This window comes from Peromyscus eremicus, chromosome X (assembly GCF_949786415.1).
Source record: "Peromyscus eremicus chromosome X, PerEre_H2_v1, whole genome shotgun sequence".
Taxonomy (NCBI): Eukaryota; Metazoa; Chordata; class Mammalia; order Rodentia; family Cricetidae; genus Peromyscus; species Peromyscus eremicus.
In genome coordinates, this window is record NC_081439.1 from 28,411,207 (window position 1) to 28,432,925 (window position 21,719).

General features: G+C 39.1%; 1 protein-coding gene across 2 annotated transcripts in view; it reads left to right on the forward strand.

The window, feature by feature from the left end:
• The window catches only part of Ppef1 (protein phosphatase with EF-hand domain 1), a 126,262-nt gene that overhangs the window by 38,960 nt on the left and 65,583 nt on the right, over positions 1-21,719 (forward strand). Inside the window, exon 4 of one of the 2 annotated variants that reach the window (XM_059251016.1) lies at positions 21,385-21,512. The exons of the other annotated variant lie outside the window; for it this stretch is intronic. Within the exon in view, the coding sequence (XP_059106999.1) occupies positions 21,385-21,512 (128 nt within the window). The remainder of the gene's footprint in view (positions 1-21,384; positions 21,513-21,719) is intronic. 2 annotated transcript variants of the gene reach the window in all.

Here is a 21,719-nt window from a genome sequence, read left to right on the forward strand (position 1 = left end):
AATCCTGGTCCCACTGCCAGGGGCCCCACAAACAGACCAAGCCACACAACTGTCACCCACATGCAGAGGGCCTAGTTCTTTCCCCTGCAGGTTCCCCAGCCATCAGTCCAGAGTCCATGAGCTCCCACTAGCTCAGGTCAGCTGTCTCTTTGGGTTTCCCCATCATGATCTTGACCCCCACCCCTGCTCATACAATCCCTCCTCCATCTTTTCAACTGGACTCCAGGTACTCAGTCCAATGTTTGGCTATGGATCTCTGCATCTGCTTCCATTGGATGAAGGTTCTATGATGACAATTAGGGTGGTCACCAATCTGATTACAGGGGAAAGCCTGTTCAGGCACCCTCTCCACTATTGCTAGGAGTCTTAGCTGGAACCATCCTTGTGGTTTTCTGGGAATTTCCCTAGCACCAGGTTTCTCCCTAACTCCATAATGGCTCCCTCTATCAAGGTATCTTTTTCATTGCTCTGCCTCACTGTTCCTCCCCCAACTCGGCCATCTCAATCCCTCATGTTCTCATCCCTCATCCCATCCTCTCCCCCCTCCCAGTTTACCCAAGAAATCTGATCTATTTCCCCCTCCCAGGGTGACTCATGCATGTTTCTCTTAGGGTCTTCCTTGTTACCTAGTTTCTCTGGGGTTCTAGATTGTAGCCTGGTTATTCTTTGCTTTGCATCTAATATCTACATATGAGTGAGTACATACCATGTTTGTCTTTCTGGGTCTGGGTTACCTCATTTGGGATGAATTTTTTTCTAATTCTATCCACTTGCCTGCTACTTTCATGATTTCATTGGTTTTTTGTTTTTGTTGTTGTTTTGTTTTGTTTTGTTTTAGTGGTTTTTTTTTTAACATTGAGTAATACTCCATTGTGAAAATGTACCACATTTTCTTTATCAATTCTTTGGTTGATGGGAATCTAGGTTGTTTCCAGGTTCTGGCTATTATGAATAATGCTGCTGTGAACATAGTTGAGCAAGTATCCTTGTGGTATGATTAAGCACCCTTTGGGTGTATGCCCAAGAGTGGTGTTGCTAGGTCTTAAGGTAGATTGATTACCAATTTTCTGATAAACTGCCCTATTGATTTCCAAAGTGGCTGTACAAGTTTGCACTCCCATCAGCAATGAAGGAATGTTCCCCTCACTCCACATCCTCTCCAACATAAGCTGTTATCAGTGTTTTTGATCTTAGCCATTCTGACAGGTGTAAGATGGTATCTCAGAGTTGTTTTGATTTGCATTTCCCTGATGGCTAAGGATGTTGAACAGTTCCTTAAATGTCTTTTGGCCATTTGAGATTATTCTGCTGAGAATTCTCTGTTTAGATTCATACCCCATTTTTAAATGGATTATTTGGTTTGTTGATGTCTAGTTTCTTGAGTTCTTTTTATATTTTGGAGATCAGCTGTGGTGGTATTTTACTTGTACTGAAATGTGATTTTAATTGTATGTTAATAAATAAAGTTGCCTGGGGGTCAGAGCTATTAGAGCCATAGCAAGTGCGTGGCAGCGGTGGCGCACGCCTTTAAGGACCTGGAGGGCGGTACATACAGGCAGTGACAAGGCAGTCATGTGTTTGGGTTTACAACCAATGAGAAGGCAGAACAGCTAGACTATATAAAGACATACACACAGGAAGTAGGTCCCTTTCGGAGAGCTCTCTTGGCTGAAGAGGATAGCTGAATCAGAAAGGGTGAGGCTCTTAGCTCTGACCTCTTGGCTTTCTTCTCTGAATCGGCTCTGTGTTTCTTATTTAATAAGACGGTTGGTTACAACTACAATCAGCCTTCTGTCAGATGTGGGGTTGGTGAAGATCTTTTCCCATTCTGTAGGCTGCCATTTTGTCTTATTTACCATGTCCTTTGCCTTACAGAAGCGTCTCAGTTTTAGGAGGTCCCATTTATTAATTGTTGATCTCAGTGTCTGTGTTGCTGTTGTTATATTTAGGAAGTGATCTCCTGTGCCAATGCATTCAAAGCTACTTTGCACTTACATTCAGTGTAACTGGATTTATGTTGAGGTCTTTGACCTACTTGGCTTGAGTTTTGTGAATTGTGATAGATATGGATCTATTTGCATTCTTCTACATGTGGACATCCAGTTATGCCAGCACCATTTACTGAAGATGCTTACCTTTTCCCGTTGTACAATTTTGGCTTCTTTGTCAAAAATCAGGTATTCATAGACATGTGGATTAATGTCAGGGTCTTCAATTTGATTCCATTGATGCATTTGTCGGTTTTTATGCCAGTACCAAACTGTTTTTATTACTATAGCTCTATAGTAGAGCTTGAAGTCAGGGATGGTGATGCCTCCAGAGGTTGCTTTATTGTACAGGGTTGCTTTAGCTATCTTGGGTTGTTTGTTTTTCCATATGAAGTTGAGTATTTTTCTTTTGAGGTCTGTGAAGAATTGTGTTGGTATTTTGATAGGGATTGCATTGAATCTGTAGATTGCTTTTGGTAAGATTGCCATTTTTACTATGCTGATCCTACTTATCCAAGAGCATTGGAGATATTTCCATTTTCTGATATCTTCTTAATTTCTTTCTTCAAAGACTTAAAGTTCTTATCATACAGGTCTTTCACTTGTTTGGTTAGAGTTATCCCAAGATATTTTATGTTATTTGTGGCTATTGTAAAAGGTGATGTTACTCTGATTTTTTTCTCAGCCCATTTATCAGGGCTTTTTTTTTTTTAGTTAATCTTGTATCCTGCCACATTACTGAAGGTGTTTATCAGCTGTAGGAGTTCCCTGGTAGAATTTTGGGGTCACTTACGTATACTATCATATCATCTGCAAATAGTGAAAGTTTAACTTCTTCCTTTCCAATTTGTATCCCTTTGATGGCCTTTTGTTGTCTTATTGCTCTAGCTAGAACTTCAAGTACTAGTGCATATATTGAATAAATATGGAGAGAGTGGACAGCCTTGTCTTGTTCCTGATTTTAGTGGAATCACTTTGAGTTTCTCTCCATTTAATTTGATGGTGGCTGTTGGCTTGCTGTAAATTGCCGTTATTATGTTTAGGTATGTTCCTTGTATCCCTGATCTCTCCAAGACCTTTATCATGAAGGGGTGTTGGATTTTGTCAAAGGCTTTTTCAGCATCTAATGAGATGATCATGTGTTTTTTCTTCTTTCAGTTTGTTTATATGGTGTATTACATTGACAGAATTTCATATGTTGAACCATCCCTGCATCTCTGGTATGAAGCCTCCTTGGTCATGGTGGATGCTTTTTTTGATGTGTTCTTGGATTCGGTTTGCCAGTATTTTATTGAGTACTTTTGCATCAATGTTCATGAGGGAGATTGGTCTGTAATTCTCTTTCTTTGTTGCATCTTTTTGTGGTTTGAGTATCAGGGTAACTGTAGCCTCATAAAAAGAATTTGGTAATGTTCCTTCTGTTTTATTGTGTGGAACAATTTAAAGAGTATTGGTATTAGCTCTTCTTTGAAAATCTGGTAGAATTCTGCACTGAAACCATCTGGTCCTGGGCTTTTTTTGGTTGGGAGACTTTTAACCACTGTTTCTACTTCCTTAGGGGTTATTGGTATATTTAAATAGTTTATCTGGTCTTGATTTAACTTTGATATGTGGTACATATCCAGAAAATTGTCCATTTCTTTCAGATTGTCCAATTTTGTGGAGTATAGGTTTTTGAAGTATGACCTAATGATTCTCTGGATTTCCTCAGTGTCTGTTGTTATGTCCCCTTTTCATTTCTGATTTTGTTAATTTGGATATTCTCTCTCTGCCTTTTGGTTGGTTTGGATAATGGTTTGTCTATCTTGTTGATTTTCTCAAAGAACCAACTCTTTGTTTCATTTATTCTTTGTATTGTCCCCTTTGTTTCTATTTTATTGGTTTTCAGCCCTCACTTTGATAATTGCTGGTGTCTATTCTTCCCGGGTGACTTTGCTTCTTTTTGTTCTAGAGCTTTGAGGTATGCTGTTAAGTTGCTAGTGTGAGATTTCTCCAAATTCTTTATGTGGTCACTTAGTGCTACGAACTTTCCTCTTAGCACTGCTTTCATAGTGACCCACAGGTTTGGGTATGTTGTGCATTCATTTTCATTGAATTCTAGGAAGTCTTTAATTTCTTTATTTCTTCCTTGACCCACTGGTGATTCAGTTGGGTGTTGTTCAGTTTCCATGTGTTTGCAGGATTTCTGTAATTTGTATTGTTGCTGAATCCTAACTTTAACCCATGGTGATCCAATAAAATACAGGGGCTAACTCCAATTTTTTTTGTATCTGTTGAGATTTGCTTTGTGCCTGAGTATGTGGTCTATTTTAGAAAAGGTTCCATGAGGTACTGAGAAGAAGGTATATTCTTTTGTATTTGGGTGAAATGTTCTATAGATGTCTGTTATATCCATTTGAGTTATAACATTTGTTAGTTCCCTATTTCCCTGTGAAGTTTCTGTCTGGCAAACCTGTCCATTGGTGGTAGTAGGGTGTTGAAGTCTCCTACTATTAGTGTGTGGGGTTTGATGTGTGATTTTTAACTTTATTAATGTCTCTTTTACAAATGTGGGTGCCCCTGTATTTGGGGCATAAATGTTTAGAATTGAGTCTTCAACTTGATGGATTTGACCTGTGATGAATATAAAATGTCCTTCTCCATCTCTTTTGATTAATTTTAGTTTGAAGTCTTTTTGTTAGTTATTAAGATAGCTATACCAGCTTATTTCTTAGGTCCATTTGATTGGAAAATCTTTTCCCAACCTTTTACTCTGAGGCAATGTCTGTCTTTGAAATTGAGGTGTGTTTCTTTTATGCAGTAGAAGGATTGATCCTGTTTTTGTACCCATCCTATTAGCCTGTGTCTTTTTATAGGTAAATTGAGTCCATTGATATTAAGAAATATTAATGACCAGTGATTGTTAATTCTTGTTATTTTTTGGTTTTGTTGGTGGCAGTGTGTGTATTTCCCTTCTTTTGGATTTGTTGGTGTGATATTATCTATTGCCTGTGTTTTCATGGGTGCAGCTAACTTCCTTGAGTTGGAGTTTTCCTTCTAGTGCTTTCTGTAGTGCTGAATTTGTGGATAAGTATTGTTTAAATCTGGTTTTGTTGTGGAATATCTTGTTTTCTCCGTCTATGGTGATTGAAAGTTTTGCTGGGTATAGTAGTCTTGGCTGGTATCTATGGCCTCTTAGTGTCTGCATCTGCAAAACGTCTGTCCAGGACCTTCTGGTTTTCAGAGTTTCATGTTTCAGTTTGAGAAGTCAGGTGTGATTCTGATAGGTCTACCTTTACATGTTACTTGGCTTTTTTCCTTTTCTGCTCTCAATATTCTTTCTTTATTCTGTATGTTTGGGTTTTGATTATTATGTGGCGAGGGGACTTTTTTTTTTTTTTGGTCCAATCTATTTGGTGTTCCATAAGCTTCTTGTACCTCCATAGGCATGCCCTTCTTTAGACTGGGAAAGTTTTTTTTTTTTTTTTTTAATTTTGTCGAATATATTTTCTGTGCCTTTGGCTGGAATTCTTCTCCTTCTTCTATCCCTATTATTCTTAAGTTTGGTCTTTTCATGGTGTCCCAGATTTCCTGGATGTTTTGTGCTAGGAATATTTTGGATTTAACATTTTCTTTGACCAATGAATCTATTTCCTCTGTTGTATCTTCAACTCTTGAGATTCTCTTTTCCATCTCTTGTATTCTGTTGGTTATGCTTGCTTCTATAGTTCCTGTTTGTTTACCAAGATTTTCCGTTCCAGAATTCCCTCAATTTGTGTTTTCTTTATTGTCTCTATTTCAGTTTTCAAGTCTTGAACTGTTTTCTTCACCTGTTTGATTGTTTTTTTCTTGGCTTTCTTGGCTTTTTTGAAGGGATTTTTGATTTCTTCCAATTTTTTGTTTGCATTTTCCTCCATTTCTTTAAGGGAATTTTTCAATTCCTCTTTAAAGACCTCTATCATCTTCATAAAGTTATTTTTTAAGGTCATTTTCTTCTGCTTCACCTGCATTGGTATGTTCAGGTCTTGCTGTTGTAGGATATTGCTATTTATGTTGTTGAATGTGTTCTTACACTGCCATCTACCATCTGGGTTGGGGTAGTTATAGATACAGGTGTTGATTCTTCCTCCAATTGGTGGAGGTGGTGCCTGTACCTCTGGGGGGCTGCTCTTCCTCCAATCATAGCAGGTGGAGCCTGTGTATCCGGGCAGCCTCTGAAGCCATGGGGGATGGTTGTGTGTGTGTGTGGGGAGGATGATGGGTCCCACGTGTTTGGGGGTTGGGGTGGGACTTGTAGTTACAGGGTCCAATGGGTGGCAGGGGTGGTGGAGTGGCCTGACTGCAGAAGTCTTACCTGCTGACCGGCTCCTGGGGGGCTGTGATGGGTGGGCAGGCATCTCCTTCTTTAAGTTAGGAAAATTTTTTCTTCTATGATTTTGTTGAAAATATTTTTTGTGCCTTTAACCTGGTTTTGTTCTTCTTCTATACCTATCATTCATAGATTTGGTCTTTTCATAGTGTCCTAGATTTCCTGGAACTATTGTGCCTGTATTTTTTTTTTTTTAAAGATTTAGTATTTTCTCTGGCTGAGCTATCTTTCTTCTACCTTGTCTTCAAGTCTTATAATCTGTTGGTGAGGCTTACCTCTGAGGTTTTTGTTTGACTGTCTGAATTCTTCATTTCCAGTTGTATTTTTCTGTTTGAGTTTTCTTTAGGGATTCTATTTCTTTGTTAAATTCTGCCTTCATGGCTTGAATTGTTTTCATTGTTCTATTCAGTTCTTATGTTTTCATGAAGGCATTTATTCATATGCTCTTTAATGTCTTTGAATATATTCCCAATTGCTATTTTTAAGTCTTTGTCTTGTGCTTCAGCTAAATTGCTTTTCTCAAGGCCTACTGCATAATGTTACTGGCTTCTGTAAGCAGCATATTGGCTTTACTGTTTATGTTTGTGTTTTGTGCCAGGATCTAGGCATCTGGAGTTATGATGTTTGAGGTGTTCCTTGGTGTAGATATCTGGTTTTGTCATTGTTGGGTGGGTGTTCTGTTCTTTGATTGCTGTTGCCCACTCTGGATCTTAGCCAAGTATTTTAGATTACTTCCACCACTAGGTGATTAGATATTAAATTACTGTGTCAAGGGATAGGGATAATTTGAAAGCTCTGGATAGAAAATAATAGCTTTTAGGGCTGTGGGCTTCCTGGTAGAGTGTTTCTCAGGGTCAGTGGATAACACAAAGGAATGGAGATGGGCTGGAAGGGAAGACTGAGCTGGTCTGAAGGGAAAATCTAGGGAAACCCTGGGTCTGTGCCAAAATGTGATTCTCCAGGGTATGGAGGTGGTGTGGGAGGAGGGCTCTGGACTAAGAGTAAGTCTGGAAAGGGGATAAATTTTAATACTTGCAATGAATTTCAATGCTTAAATAATAATTTAATTATAAAATACTCTGAGAGAAGTAGCTTAAGGGAGAAAAGATTTGTTTGGGCTCCCAGTTCCAGGTTGCCATCCATCATGGTGGGGAAGTCATAGAGACAGGAGCTTGAGGCCGCTGCTCAGGTTGCATCTTCAGACAAGAAACAGAGTGAGCTGAATGCATGGTGCAGTTCATCTCCTCTTTTCCGTTTGTACAGAGCAAGATCCCTTGCCCAGATTTAAGGTGGATATTCCTGTTTCAATTAAAGTAATCAAGATAATTCCCCATAGGCCTATCCAGAGGCCCATTTTCCAGGTGATTCTAGATTCTGTCAAGATGACCACACTAACCACCACAAGGCTATTTACTTACAATTCTTTTTATTCTTTCATTATCTCCTGTTCAATGTGTTACTCAAAGTTTATTATGACTTCATATAATAACTATCTGAAATGCTAATACAATGCTGTTTACCCCCATTTATCCATAGATGAACATTTTATTTAAAAAAAGATTTTTTTTCATCTGTGATGTGTGTGTGCACATGTGCGTGTGCCTGTGTGTAGAGGCCAGAGATTGATTTTCTTTGTCTTCTTTGGTCATTTTAACCATAGGTTTTGAGAGAGGATCACTCAGTTAACCTGTAGCTCACCAATTCAGAGATCCTTCTGTCTCCACCTCCTGAACAAGAGATGTTACAGGTTCTGTCTCCATACTTATCTTTATGTGTAAGTGCTGGGGATCCAAATTCAATCCTTCTGTTTGGGGAGCAAACACTTTACCTATTGAACCAGCACCCTGTCCCCATAAATGTTCACATTTTTAGAAATGTTGGAAGATATAAAAGCAAATAGAACTAGGACTCATCATTCTGCTCCCCATAGATTACGGGCTCCAGATATTTTCTTGAGGTATTTTAATCATCCTAAATGTTAGTTTTTTTGAAGCCTTGCTTGCAACACAAAATATTGCTATATAAAAATATTTCTCAATTTTTATAAGTGTTTTGTAGACAACATTTTCTCCATTGATAAATATATCATTTCAGAGATAAATTATACATACTGAAGTATTTTTCTAATATTGCAGTTTTATGCTAAATAACACTTGGAAGAATTTCTTCATGCAAAGCTGTTTATTTTAGATTACTTCTACAATCAAGTGATTAGATATGAAATTACTGTGTCAAAGGCTAGGGATAATTTGAAAGCTCTTGATAGAAAATAATAAATAGTTTTTAGTTCCTGGGTATTCTAGAAAGTGTTCACCATATTGCACATGCATTTTATTTACTCGTTTTCTTTACTCCTTATAGTAAACCTGAAAATATTTTAATTTTCTTTTCTTTTGGGACAGTGTCTTACTCTGTAGGCCAGGCTGGCCTCAAATCTGTGTTAATCTTGCTGCCTCAGCCTACCAGAGTGTTGTGAGTTATGCGAGAGCCATCAAGCCCTGCTCTTGAGTAAAGTTTCATTATTCCTCTTCGTATAGTTGAAGCAGCTGATGGCAAATACTTGTCAAAATTGCACAGCTTTCAACTATGAGAGTTGGGATTAGAGCTCGTGCATTTTTGCTACAAAGTGGTTTTGCTGCAGCCATGCCACCCTCCTATGCCCCCTACAGTTGCTCCTTTCAGAAATGATCTTTTCATTTTATTTTGTTTTCTTGTGACAGCGTCTCGTGTAGTCTAGGTTGCTCTCAAACTCACTGTATAGCTGAAGATGACTTTGAACTCCTTTTGATCCTTCTATCTCTTCCTCCGGAGTGTTGAGATTACAGACATGTACCACTAAATCTGGTTTACTTGGCGCTGAGGATCAAACTCAGGGCTTTGTACATTCTAGGTATGTGCTCTACCAACCAAGCCACATCTCCAGCCCTAAAATTAGCTTTCATTAAGTTTACTTATGTAAAAATACCTTCTGTTTCTGTAGTGCTTACTTATAGGCCAGGCCCTTTTATGTATATTTGATCTTAATAACCTGGTATGAAGGTTTATTCTTGTCAGAATGGAAACTGAGGTTTTGAGAGGGAAACTGATTTGCTCAATAATTGTCACGGCCATGGCCAAAACTTAATACTTACTTCTTGGGGTCTGACTGCTTAAGTGTTTGTTTTGTTTTATTGTGTAATCACCCAGCTCCATCACAGTACTCTGCCTGTGGTGTATTGTGGCAATTTTGAGGAAGAATAGTCTGTGTAGAGTTCTAGCACAGGCTCAGAAGCTACGCAAAACAAACAAACAAACAAACAAAAAACCCTGTCTTGAAAAACCAAAAAAAAAAAAAAAAGAAAGAAAAGAAAAAAAAATCAAAGCCATTTTCTTCTTGTGGGTTAGGCACCATCTATACACATAAATAGCATCTAGACTTGTACTATTGCTATTATTGTTACTATTTTGCTTCTCTTGTGATATGTAATAGATAAGAGAATACAAGTCATAGCTATCATTCATTGAATACTTACTGCATTCATTCATTTTCACTAAAACTCTTAAAGGAAGTTCTGATTAGTCATAGACAAAGAAACTTAGACTTGGATTAGAGAATTATTAAGTATTAGCCACTAGTTGTAGGCAGAGGCTGAATTAGTGCCAGCTCTACAGTGTCCAGAGTTTAATTCCATCTGTGTGTGTTTGGGTGCATGTATGTATATGCATGTGGAGGCCGTAAGGCAACTTTGGCTGTTGTTCCTCAAATGTCATCCATGTTATTTTTGAGATGAAGTCTTTGACTGACCTGGAGCTCACAAAGTAGGTTAGGCTGGACAAATTGAGTTCTGAGGATCTGCCTGTCTCTGCCTCTTCTGCTCTGAGATTGTAAGTACATACATACCATTATGCCCAGCTTTCTAGGGTATCAAACTTGGGTCCTCATACATTTACAGTGACTGGGCTATTATCCCAGTCCCAACGTTTAAGTCCTGTGTCATATGCTATCCTGACTTGGAGAACTGGAATTTATGCAATGAACAGAAATTAAATATAATTTATTTCTGCTGAAATTCACTTTGCACTTAAACTTTTATGTTGATGGGCTTTCAGCTAATGATCTATTGCTTTTTGTTCTACACAGAGCACTCTAAGAGCACTAATATGTTTTATTTCTGCCCTTGAAACCACTTAGAAATAGATCTCATTAAATGCTAAAGATCAGAAAGCAAACACCTCTTTGGCTTTGAAGTTTGATGCTTAAACTATAACAGAAAATTTCTCTAATGGAGATTATTTTTTTTTATCAAACTATTTGTTCTTTGTTTTTCATTAGAAATCTGAAAAAATGGGGAGCGGCTGGAGCAACAGCATAATAAAGTGCTTGCCATGTAAGTTCAAGGACCTAAATTCAGTTTCCAGCACCCATATGAAAAATGGAATGGCAAGTTACTGTAATCTCAGCACTGTAGAGGTGGAAAGGATCTCCCTGGGGCTTACAGGCCAACCATTCTGACTGAATAAGTGGGCTCCAGATTCAGCCAGACACTGAGTCTCAAAAAATGAGGCAGGAAGCAATTAAGAAAGATACCTGTTGCTGATTTCTGGTTTCCACGTGCATGCACATGCATTTGAACACATACCCACACAGGTGCATTTGAACACACACACATGCATATGCATGTATACGTACACACACACACACACACACACACACACACACACACACACAATTAAAATCTGAAAAATACTAAGTAGCACACCAAACATTTCTCTAATTCTTGATAATTTTTTAAAAAATAAATTTAGGAAAAAAAGAGTTCATTAACTTAAAGTTAAATTTAGTTATTTAAAAATCTCACAAGCTGCTCACAACTGCTGGAGGGATTCTCTGTGGTTACTTCTAGCCCTATGTCCCCCAGCCCCTCGCTATCCATTATAAATGTATATTTAAATTTAGGACCATATGGAAAATGAATTATGATATTTCTTTGGCATTCCCTAAAGAATGTTCTCCCCAGTTATATTTGTTATTGTAGTTGCCATAAGCACTGGGAAGTGTAGCAGCAGCCAGTGTCGCCGGAACCTCCCTTGTTTCCCTTCCTCATGAAATACAGACACCAGATAAGATGCGTTGTAACTGGTGTCTGTCACTGACACTCTGCTGGACTGCAGAGAGCTGCACGGACACTGCTTTCCCCATTCTGCCTCTTTTGCTTGTCCCCTCACTAGCTGTTACCCATAAGCCTCTGGGTATGTTAAGTTCCTGCTCTTTAATTTTTTTTTCTTTTTTGTGTGTATGTGTTTGTATGTATGTGAGTGGTATGTGTGTATGTGTGTACATGTACACACCTCTGCATGAATGGAAGCCAGGAGGATTACATAGAGTATGCCTTGTTTTACCTCTTTCTGACTTATTTTTCTGAGACAAGGTATCTTGGTGAATCTGGATCTAGGCTGGCAGCTGAGATGCGTACCCCATCCTCCTGTGTCCACTCCCTGCAGTGTTGGGCTTACAGGCAAGTACAGCTCAACCTGGTCTTTAACTTGGGTGCTGAGGTCTGAACTCAGCTCTTCAGATTTGTACTGTGAGTACTCTTAGCCTGCTGAGTCATCACTCCGGCCCCCTTCCTTTTCTCATGAAATTTTCATTTGCTTCACTTTGCTTTCCTTCTAACTTCCTGTTCTTGACAATTAAAACCTACAAGGGCTGTGAATCCCCATATACTCATTGGCTAGCTTCACTTGTTGACGTTTTGCTATCCTTTCTCTCTGTCCATCCTCTCTCTTCTTTTCCATTTGAAAAGAAAAAAAAAAAACTAGAGCCATTATGATGTTGACCTATATATACTTCGCTATGAATGTCCTAAAAAGAGCGCTATTCTCTTACATAATTACAAAACCGAATCACATTGAAGAAATTTAACATCGGTGATATCTACAAATAGATAACATTGCATTCAGACTTTCCCAGTTGTCCAAAATTGCTGTCTCCCTTCTTCCTCATCAGTCCTAGACCAGGGAAAATGATCTGATAGATTCTTAAATCTCTTCAGAATTCAGTGGAGCATGTCTGATCTGATTTTGCTCAACTTCCTGGCAGAACATGGCATTCCTGCACACCCCTTTCTTAAAATAGCCATTGCCCTTGGCTTCAGTGACAACACCTTCTCCTGGATTTCCTTTTATGTCTTTGTCTTAAATGTTCACACTGGCTCCACTTTCTTCCAACTTTTAAATACTGAAATTCCTGTGGGTTTCTCTTAGGCCTCTTACTTTGTCACCCTTATACTCCCCTTTGGTGGCTTTATGACTTTAATCATAAGTCTTCATTTTTCACCACATCATATATTCCTAGTTTACTGAGAATTATCATAAGGACTTTTCTTTGTAAAAGGAGATCACTTGTTTTTCCGTTTCAAATTGTAGTCCCTCTCAATAATAGTGAATCAATCACTTTTTGATATGGTAATATGTTTGCCTCGAGACTTGTGTAGGATTGATATTCCAAACATTTATTGTCTGAGTAAAATGGGCAAAAATCCCAAATCAAGCCAAAATAACAGCCTAGTTCCAACAACCTTTTTATTCTGTATACCAATTAAATGGATTTTCACTTTTTTCTTTATTTTCTGTGTGATTAGCCCATCTTTGCTTTTAAAATCCTCATTATTTTCAGACCCTGACAGAGGTTAAGTATCATTTTTTTTGAATCAGGAGTCTTTAGAAGGCAGAAAACAAAATACCTCTTAAATGATGTGGCATTATCTATTTAAGTAACTTTTTTTTCACGAGCTTCAAGTTTTTACTAGGCCAATGTGCCATCTCTATGGCTGCATCCTGTTAATCATTAGAAAATCCTGTTGCAGAGAGAACATATTTCAAATTAATAAAGGCCAGTACCTAAGCTCCAGTTGCCAGTTATTTTTCATAATCAGAACATTTATATAATTGCGATTCATAGTCTATTAGGCTTTTAGCAGGTGTAAATGACAAAATGCTAATTGTATTTGACCTATGAATAACAAATGTGGTAATATAACTCAGATTAGTAATTAATAGCAAGGGAGACAAAACAGAATTGTTATCAAGATAGTTAATATTTTTCTAAGTAAGATTGAAGATCATTACTGGACTGTTGCATAGGGTACATTTCCTATGAGAAAAAAATTAAAATAATTAAAAATGATGTTGATACTTCTCTACATTTCTTTTAGATAGTTAAGAATATAATAGCATTACAAATTAGATATCTTCACAATAATGATTCTTTTAGAAAATTTGATACTGCTTTTGTCCTGTTCTGAGTGTTTTATTGAGCTATCTTGTTTTATTTTGGTATTACCTAGATACATCTTCACATTTTCCTACATTAGTGTAGCCAAGGATTACACTTGTAATATAAACTTTCATAAGATGGCATTGTGCCATCTCCCTATTAGATAAAATGGGGCTTTAAATGGAGTATTTAAAAATCCAAGTCCTAATAAATCTAGAAAGAATGAGTTGGAACATGACTGTTCTGCGACCACAACAGAAGCAATTGCTTTAAGCAAAACTCTGATACTTTGTAGGACAGACTATATACATAGTTTCCAAGCATGTTACTGCAAATTGTTTATTAAAAGGATACAAGGCCGGGCGGTGGTGGCGCACGCCTTTAATCCCAGCACTCGAGAGGCAGAGCCAGGCGAGTTCCAGGCCAGCCTGGTCTCCAAAGCGAGTTCCAGGAAAGGCACAAAGGTACACAGAGAAACCCTGTCTCGAGAAACCAAAAAAAGAAAAAAAAAAAAAAAGGATACAAAACAGTGTATGTATCTTTGATAGAGGATTTCTGGTCCTTTGAATACCACCTTTACCAAGTTATCCAAGTTAGCATAATCATTGATGAGACTGAACATCGTGTGTTTATGTTTTTAAAGGTTGCCTTTTACATTTTTTAGATTCACTTTTTATTTTATGTGTATGGTAGTTTTATGTGCATGTATGCATGTGCATTGTGTGCATGCCTGGTGCCCAGGGAGGTCAGAAGAGGGTATTTGATCTCCTGGAACTGGAGTCATGGATGCTTGTGAGCCATCATGTAGATGCTGGGAACTGAACCCTGGTCCTCTGCAAGAACAGTAAGTGCTCATAACTACTGAGCCAATTTTCTGGCTCCATCATGTGCTTCTTGATATAACTGTCCCAAGAAGGACACATTGCTTATCCTAGCAAAATATATAACCCAAATAGAATTGAGAAGAAATAGCAGAAAAATTAAAATTGAGGGATATTTTATAAACAACTATCCTATACTCTTCAATAATTTCAGTGTTGGGCTGAAGAGATGGTTCAGTGGGGAAATTTCCCTTAACTTCTAATTCTTCCAAGAATTTTCTCCAAGCCTCATCATACTGATACCCTCCCCTGCCCCTAAAATGTTTTGTGACACCTCAGTTCTTTGATCTCCGGAGTTTAGCAGCCTCCTCCACTACTGAGATTTATTTGCTTACTTTCATTTCCTGCCACAGTGGCTTACCTCTGATATCTTTGCAGTTACTGTCTCATTCTCTTATCTCTTTGTCTACATTGAAACCTCTATACCTTAGGCTCTGCCTGTGTGGCTGTTGGTTTCAGTTCCCTCTGGGCTTAATTTTCTTCTCCATTTATCCTTCCCCACCCTTGACCATGCTAGTTAACAGATTAGCCCCGGCAATCACACTTTAGAGTATTTAAAGAGGTAAATTGGGAGTGGTGGCACATGCCTGTAATCTCAACATTTAGAAGCAGAGATGAGGATTGCAAATCCCTTGACTATAGAGAGAGAACCTGCCATAAACCAAACAACCAACAAAATAAAACAAGACTTGAGACAAAAGGTCATACTATGAAAAAAATAATTTTCCTGAAACAACTTGATGGCAAAACAAGAGGTTTTTGTAGTTTTACTTATATTTTTCTACAGGGATAATTTATTTATTCATTGTTTATCTAGTTTTATTTAGCAGTAGTAGGGATGAAAATCAGGGTCTTATACATGCTAGGCAAGTGTTCTTCCACTAGGCTACATCTGTATCAAGTTTTTCTTAGTTTTGAGTAGCCTGTGGAATTTGTCTTGTTTTTCCAGAAGTTTCTGATTGAGCATTAAGTTTTACTCGTCCTCTTTTGTCCTTCGACAGCTATTTTCAACTTTGCAATAATAGGTTGGCTGCAGCTGTGTCACTAAAAAAGCCGATGGTTTGAATATTTTCTAATTGGAAAGGATCTTAGAGATCACAGAAACCCGAAGTTGTCAGTGTTCACAGGAGAAATGATGACCAGAGAGGTTACGTGATTTGCCTGAAGTTACACAGCTGGCACCTGGGTCAGTAAAGACCAAAATGGAAGTCTTCTAAGTACAAGTTCAGAACTTCGTTGTTTTTTTTTTTTAAACTCTTATAGATAGGGTTGTTAAGTGGATGAACAAGTAAATAAAATGTAATATAAATGACTTCTAATTCTTACTCTTCTCTAACTGGAAAGCCAGGGGTTTCTGACAAAGATAAAATTATCATCTCCATTGTCACTTGATGTGATGGTCTTAAAACACTTACCATCATTTGGAGATTGGGCTTCATGATTTAGTTTCTTTTTTAAGAAAATGTCTGGAGCTGGGATGATGGCTCAGTGGTCAAGATCACACAGTACTTTTGTAGAGGGATGGAGTTATGTACCCAGCACTGGTGTAAGACAGCTCAGCTGCACCTCCCTCTCCAGGGGTCTAATGCTTCTAGTCTCCACAGGCACTTCTCTCTCTCTCTCTCTCTCTCTCTCTCTCTCTCTCTCTCTCTCTCTCTCTCTCTCTCTCTCACACACACACACACACACACACACACACACATACACACACACACACACATACACACACTTCAAAAAAACCCTTTAAAAATGCCTTTCAGAGACTGGCAAGCTGATTTGGTGTGTAAAGGGCTTGCTGCCAAGGCTGAAGACCTGAGTTTGATCCCGGCACCCATATGATGACAGGAGAGAATTGACTCCTGCAAGTTGTCCTCTGTCTCCCTTATGTGTACTATTGCACACACACACCACCACCACTACCACCACCAGCAGCAGCAGTAAATAAGTAAGTGTAGTTTAAAAATGTAAAAGTGTGTCCTTCAGGACTGTCCCTTCCTCTGCAGAGAAGCCAGAGTCTGTGGACGAGCGGGGCTCAATAAGCTCTTTGCTTTGCTTGCCTCCTATTTTAGTCCATTTTCTGCTGCTGTAACAGAATACTGCAGACTGTGTGATGTATAAAGAAAAGGCATTTCTCACAGTGCTGGAGAAGTGGAAGTCTAATATTAAGGTATTGACATCTGATGAAGGGCTTCTTGCTGCCTCATAACATGACTAAGGACATCATATGGTCAGAGAACCTGTGCATGCAGAGAGAAGAATGGGGGCTGCATCATCCTTTCCTTAGGAACCCACTCCTAAGATAACAGGACTAATTCATTCACAAGGGACCTAAGGACACCCCGGAAGTCTTATCTCTTAATATTGTCATGCTAGCAATCATATCCTTTTTTTGGTTTATTTTGTTTTAGTGTGTGTGTGTGTGTGTGTGTGTGTGTGTGTGTGTGTGTGTGTGTGAGAGAGAGAGAGAGAGAGAGAGAGAGAGAGAGAGAGAGAGAGAGAGAGAGAGAGATCCATTCTGTAGCCCAGGAAGGCCTAGAACTAACTGTGTAGTTCAGGCTGGATTTGAACTCACGGTCATCTTCTGCCTTAGCCTTGAAAGTGCTGGCACTACAAGTGTGAATCACCATGCTTTGTATGACTATGATATTTAACATAGAAACCATGGTACTGTTCAAGAAGTAGGCTTTGCGGCCATCTCATGTCTGCAAAGCATGTGCTTAATGTTCTCACAAGTGGAGCTGGAAGAAGGACTAGAATAACCTCGCTCTCTTGCAGGTGGCAGCTATAGAATATAGATAATCAAAACTAACAATAATGACACCTGTAGTCCCAGAAAGAGGTGAGCCATACTCTAGTCTTAACCATGCTTTGAGCAGTTGAGGGAATGGGTGTGTTTCCTTCTCAATTAAAGCCTTTTGCCACTAGAGGATCCATTCTCTTTCCAATTCATTTAAATTCTTTTTAATCAGCTCTGTTGCACTTGTGCTCCATGTCTTCCTGACTGGCTGCCAGGCTCCTTAAAAGTACATTAGCAATTTGCTCATCCTGGTGCTTCCTCAGAAGACCTTTGCCAGCAGAATTTCAAAAGCAGAGTCTGAATGCCTTATCATTCCAAATATGAAACGTCAGGTTTAAAGAACTGCCTGCCAAGGAAGCTCCTGTTTGAAAAACAAAAACCAAGCAAGATAAGACATCTCTACCATTCACCATAAAGAGAAACACATATAGAAAGAGTGAATGTATGAATGAGGTAACCCAGACCCAGAAAGACAAACATGGTATGTACTCACTCATAAGTGGATATTAGCTGTAAAGTAAAGGATAGCCATTTTACAATCCACAGCCCCAGAGATGCTAGGTAACAAGGAGGGCCCAAAGAGGAATGCATGGATTTCCCTAGGAAGGGGAAATAGAAGAGATCTCCTGGGTAAAGTAGGGGCGGGTGGGGATGGGAATGGGAAGGATCAGGTGGTGGTGGAGGAATGGATGGAGAAAGTATGGGGGGAGAGGACTGGAATTGGAGGGCATTTGGTGGGGGCTAATGTCAGTGGAGTAAAAAAAACAGGACCTGCTTAGATCTCAAGCTTTCAACTTCCTGGGTCCGCCAAGTCAGGCCCTTCTAGAATTCTATACTGGTATTTTGAATACTTGGGCCACAGTTGACCAATAAAATGGGTTTTGATCCATACCCTACTGTTGTCTTTTTGAGCATTCAACTTCCTCAGAAACCTCTCCAGGGGAGAGGTTAGGAGATTGATAGGGCAGGAGTAGGCATACCAACAGCAGGCCTCTAAAACCTTATTTGGTGTCTGAGAGTCCAGCTACACACTGCAGGGCAACACTAGCCAACTGATGACCTTCCTCTGGATTGGAAAATTCCAAAGTAGCATGAGGTAGAACCCAGATGTGATAGACTACCCGAGGGGTTGTTAGCTTTGATACATCCAGCCCAAGGAGGTGGAGATCTGTGTTGTCTAGCTCTCACCTTGTTGTATAGCTTAAAGCTGCTTCAGATCTTGCTGTATCGATGTGTAAGACGGTCTGTCTTCCTGATCATATTAATCCTATGCAGGAGGAGAAAAGAGTTACTGCCATATGTATCCCTTGGAAAGCAACAGCATGGGTTTAGTAAGTTACCTATCCAACTTTTTTCCCCCAGCATGAATGGTTTTTCTATTGCCAAGTTGTTTTTGTTTGTTTTTTTTTTAATAGATTCTTGTCTCTGGTGATGATTATTATTGTGGCATTTTGCCAGAAATAAAAAAAATCCAGGTAAGAGGTGGGTGAGCAAGACAAATCAGGGACATTTACTTTGTGCAGACATCATGATGTAGATAACTTGATTTGATTTAATCCTTCCTATGAATTGTCATTAGCCATAGTTTGCAAAATAAGGCAACTGAGATAAATTGTTTGTGGTCACCTTGCTTGTCAGTGAGAGAATGCAGAGCAAGACTCAGATCTCTAATCTAGAACTTAGGTGCATGATCATTGTGCTATAGAACCCAACATGGCATTTGGGATCAGCCACAAGTCACAAGGCAGCACATAGAATGGCTCTGTATGATGCTCACCTTACATTCCCCATTCTCATCATATCTTGTACTGCTCTCCGTAGAAACATCCCTATATAAGAGGAATGCCTTCTCTCTGTAGGCAACCTTCACAGTAAATGTGATCTGTGCTGGAATTCTTTCTTTCTTTCTTTCCTTTTTTTTTTGTTTTAACTATTTTTATTTATTTAATAATATATTTCATTTAAAATATATTTTGTCATATTCCCCCTATTTTCTCTCTTATCCCCCCAACACTGAACTTCTTTTCCCCTACAAATCCCCTTCCTACTTTCTTGTCTCTGTGTGTGTGTGTGTGTGTGTGAGAGAGAGAGAGAGAGAGAGAGAGAGAGAGAGAGAGAGAGAGAGAGAGAGAGAGAGATTTAATTAGGGTTGTTTGCATGAGCATGGATTGGGGGTTATTTACTTGAGTGAGAACAACTTACCAGTGGCTATACCATTGAGGAATATGACTCCCCCTCCCATAGCAGTCATTAACTGAATATAGCTCCTTATGGAGGGGTGGGACTACAGGGACTCCTATTCCATCTATGGTGGAATGTTGATGAGCCCAGTCATGTGCAGGTAATCCCCACTGATGTGAGTTCATGGATGTAACATCCAGTTAAGTCCAAAAGACATCATTTCACGATGTTCTTCTCCATCCTCTAGCACTTACATTCTTTATACTCCTTTTTAGTTGATGCTTCATTAGCCTTGGAGGGGGTAATATAAGATGTCCCATTTGGGGATGAGCACTCAAAAGTCACTTATGGGGATGGAAAGATGGCTCAGCAGTTACAAGCACCTGTTGTTCTTACAGAGGACCCAGGTTTGGTTCTAAACACCAACATAGTGACCCACAACTACCCATAACTCCAGTTTCAGGAATCCAACACCTTCTTCTGACCTCTGTGGGCACCAGGCATACATATGGTGCACATATGTACATGTAGGCAAAACACCCATACATATAAAAATTTAAATATCTTTTAAAAGTCATTTATTATCAGCACTTTGATTAGTTATGAGACTTTGCATTTAAAAGTCATTTATTATTAGCACTTTGACTAGTTATGAGTCTTTGAATTAATCATTTCCCACTGTACACAGAAATTTCTCCTACCCAGACTAAAGGTAGCACCAATCTATGGGTATAAACACAAATATTTAGAAGGCAGTTTGATATCATGTCCATTTAGTCAAATAATAGTAGTGAATTTCCTCCTGGGGCCTTATTACCTCCTCAGCTGTGAGCTATCAGCAAGATTTACAGTACCAGGCATGCCTTCTTCCTTTGGAGTGGACCTCAAATCCAATCAGAAACTGGTTACCCCCATAACCATCATGCCATTCTTGCTCCAGTGAGCATGTCTTGCTTGGGGTAGTGTATTGTAGCCCTCACAGTTCACAGTTGGGTAAGACTATGGATGACTTTTCTCCCCCCAAATTCTACATAGTACCTTTCAGCACTAAACTAGTTAGCCATCAGGGAGGAAGCTTCCAACTTGATTTACCAACTGAATTACGTACATGATGTAGCAAATACACATTGTGCCTCCAGAAATAGGTTCTTATCATCTAGTTTGGGTGAGTAAACAAGAATAATAGCAATAGGCTGTGTTATTTGGAGGGCCTCTGGGGTCTCTCTGACCATAAGGAGATATCCTATACCTGTGGGTCTCTCTGACCATAGGGAGATATCCTATACCTGTGGAGTATTTGACTCTCAGCTGGCTGAAGACTTTAACTAGACTCCAGGATGAGAGGCTCCTTTCCCTTCCACATCCCTGTCTTTCTGTCCTGCCTTAGAATAAAACCTAGGACCACGTGCCTAGAGGTGACACCACCCGCAATGGTCTGAACCCTCCCACATCAATCATGAATCAAGATAATGCCCTATGGCGTTATGGAGGCGTTTTTTTTTTTTCAATTAAGTTTCTCCTATTCCCATATATGTCTAGATTTCTATCATATTGACAAAAAGCAACCAGCACACCCATATTTCCAAGGGTTTATTTAATTCATTGTTTCTAATGGTGGCAAGATACTCCATGGTATGTATTCACTGCAAGTCTACACTTTTTTTCCTAGTGACTGACAGCCAGGAAGCATCAAATTCAGGCAATCTTACTTTAAAACTTCTACCCTTAATGGTTATGACATCATTGTTCTCTGAGCTCTCTGAGTGTTTGAGACTTAAGAACATTTTATAAAAAGCATAAAGGTCAAACTCATTGTTTATAATGTTCTTATTTTCTAGGACTAAGAAATTGATTGTTTTTTGTTAAAACACCTGCTTCCCCTAAAGCTGTATGTAATTGTTTTTCTCTGCCTTTCATATCCTGTGGGTCTGCAGCGCTGAAAGCCGCATTAATCATCCAAACCTGGTACCGACGGTACAGAGCCCGACTGAGGGTTAGACAACATTATGCCCTCGCCATCTTCCAGTCTATCGAATATGCTGATGAGCAAGGCCAAATGCAGGTCTGTTTGGCAAGTGTCTACCCCCTTCTTGTTATTGAAGGAATGAAACTGTGGATCTGTTTGAAGCTGAGGAACCTTGATGAAATGCTTTCTTAGAGGCTGTAATGACATTGTTTTGTAACTAGTTGTTAAGGGATTGTCATTTAGGGAGATGGTATTTCTCAGTTTTGAAGTTCACATTTTTTAGAGCAATGGCAGATGTCTAGC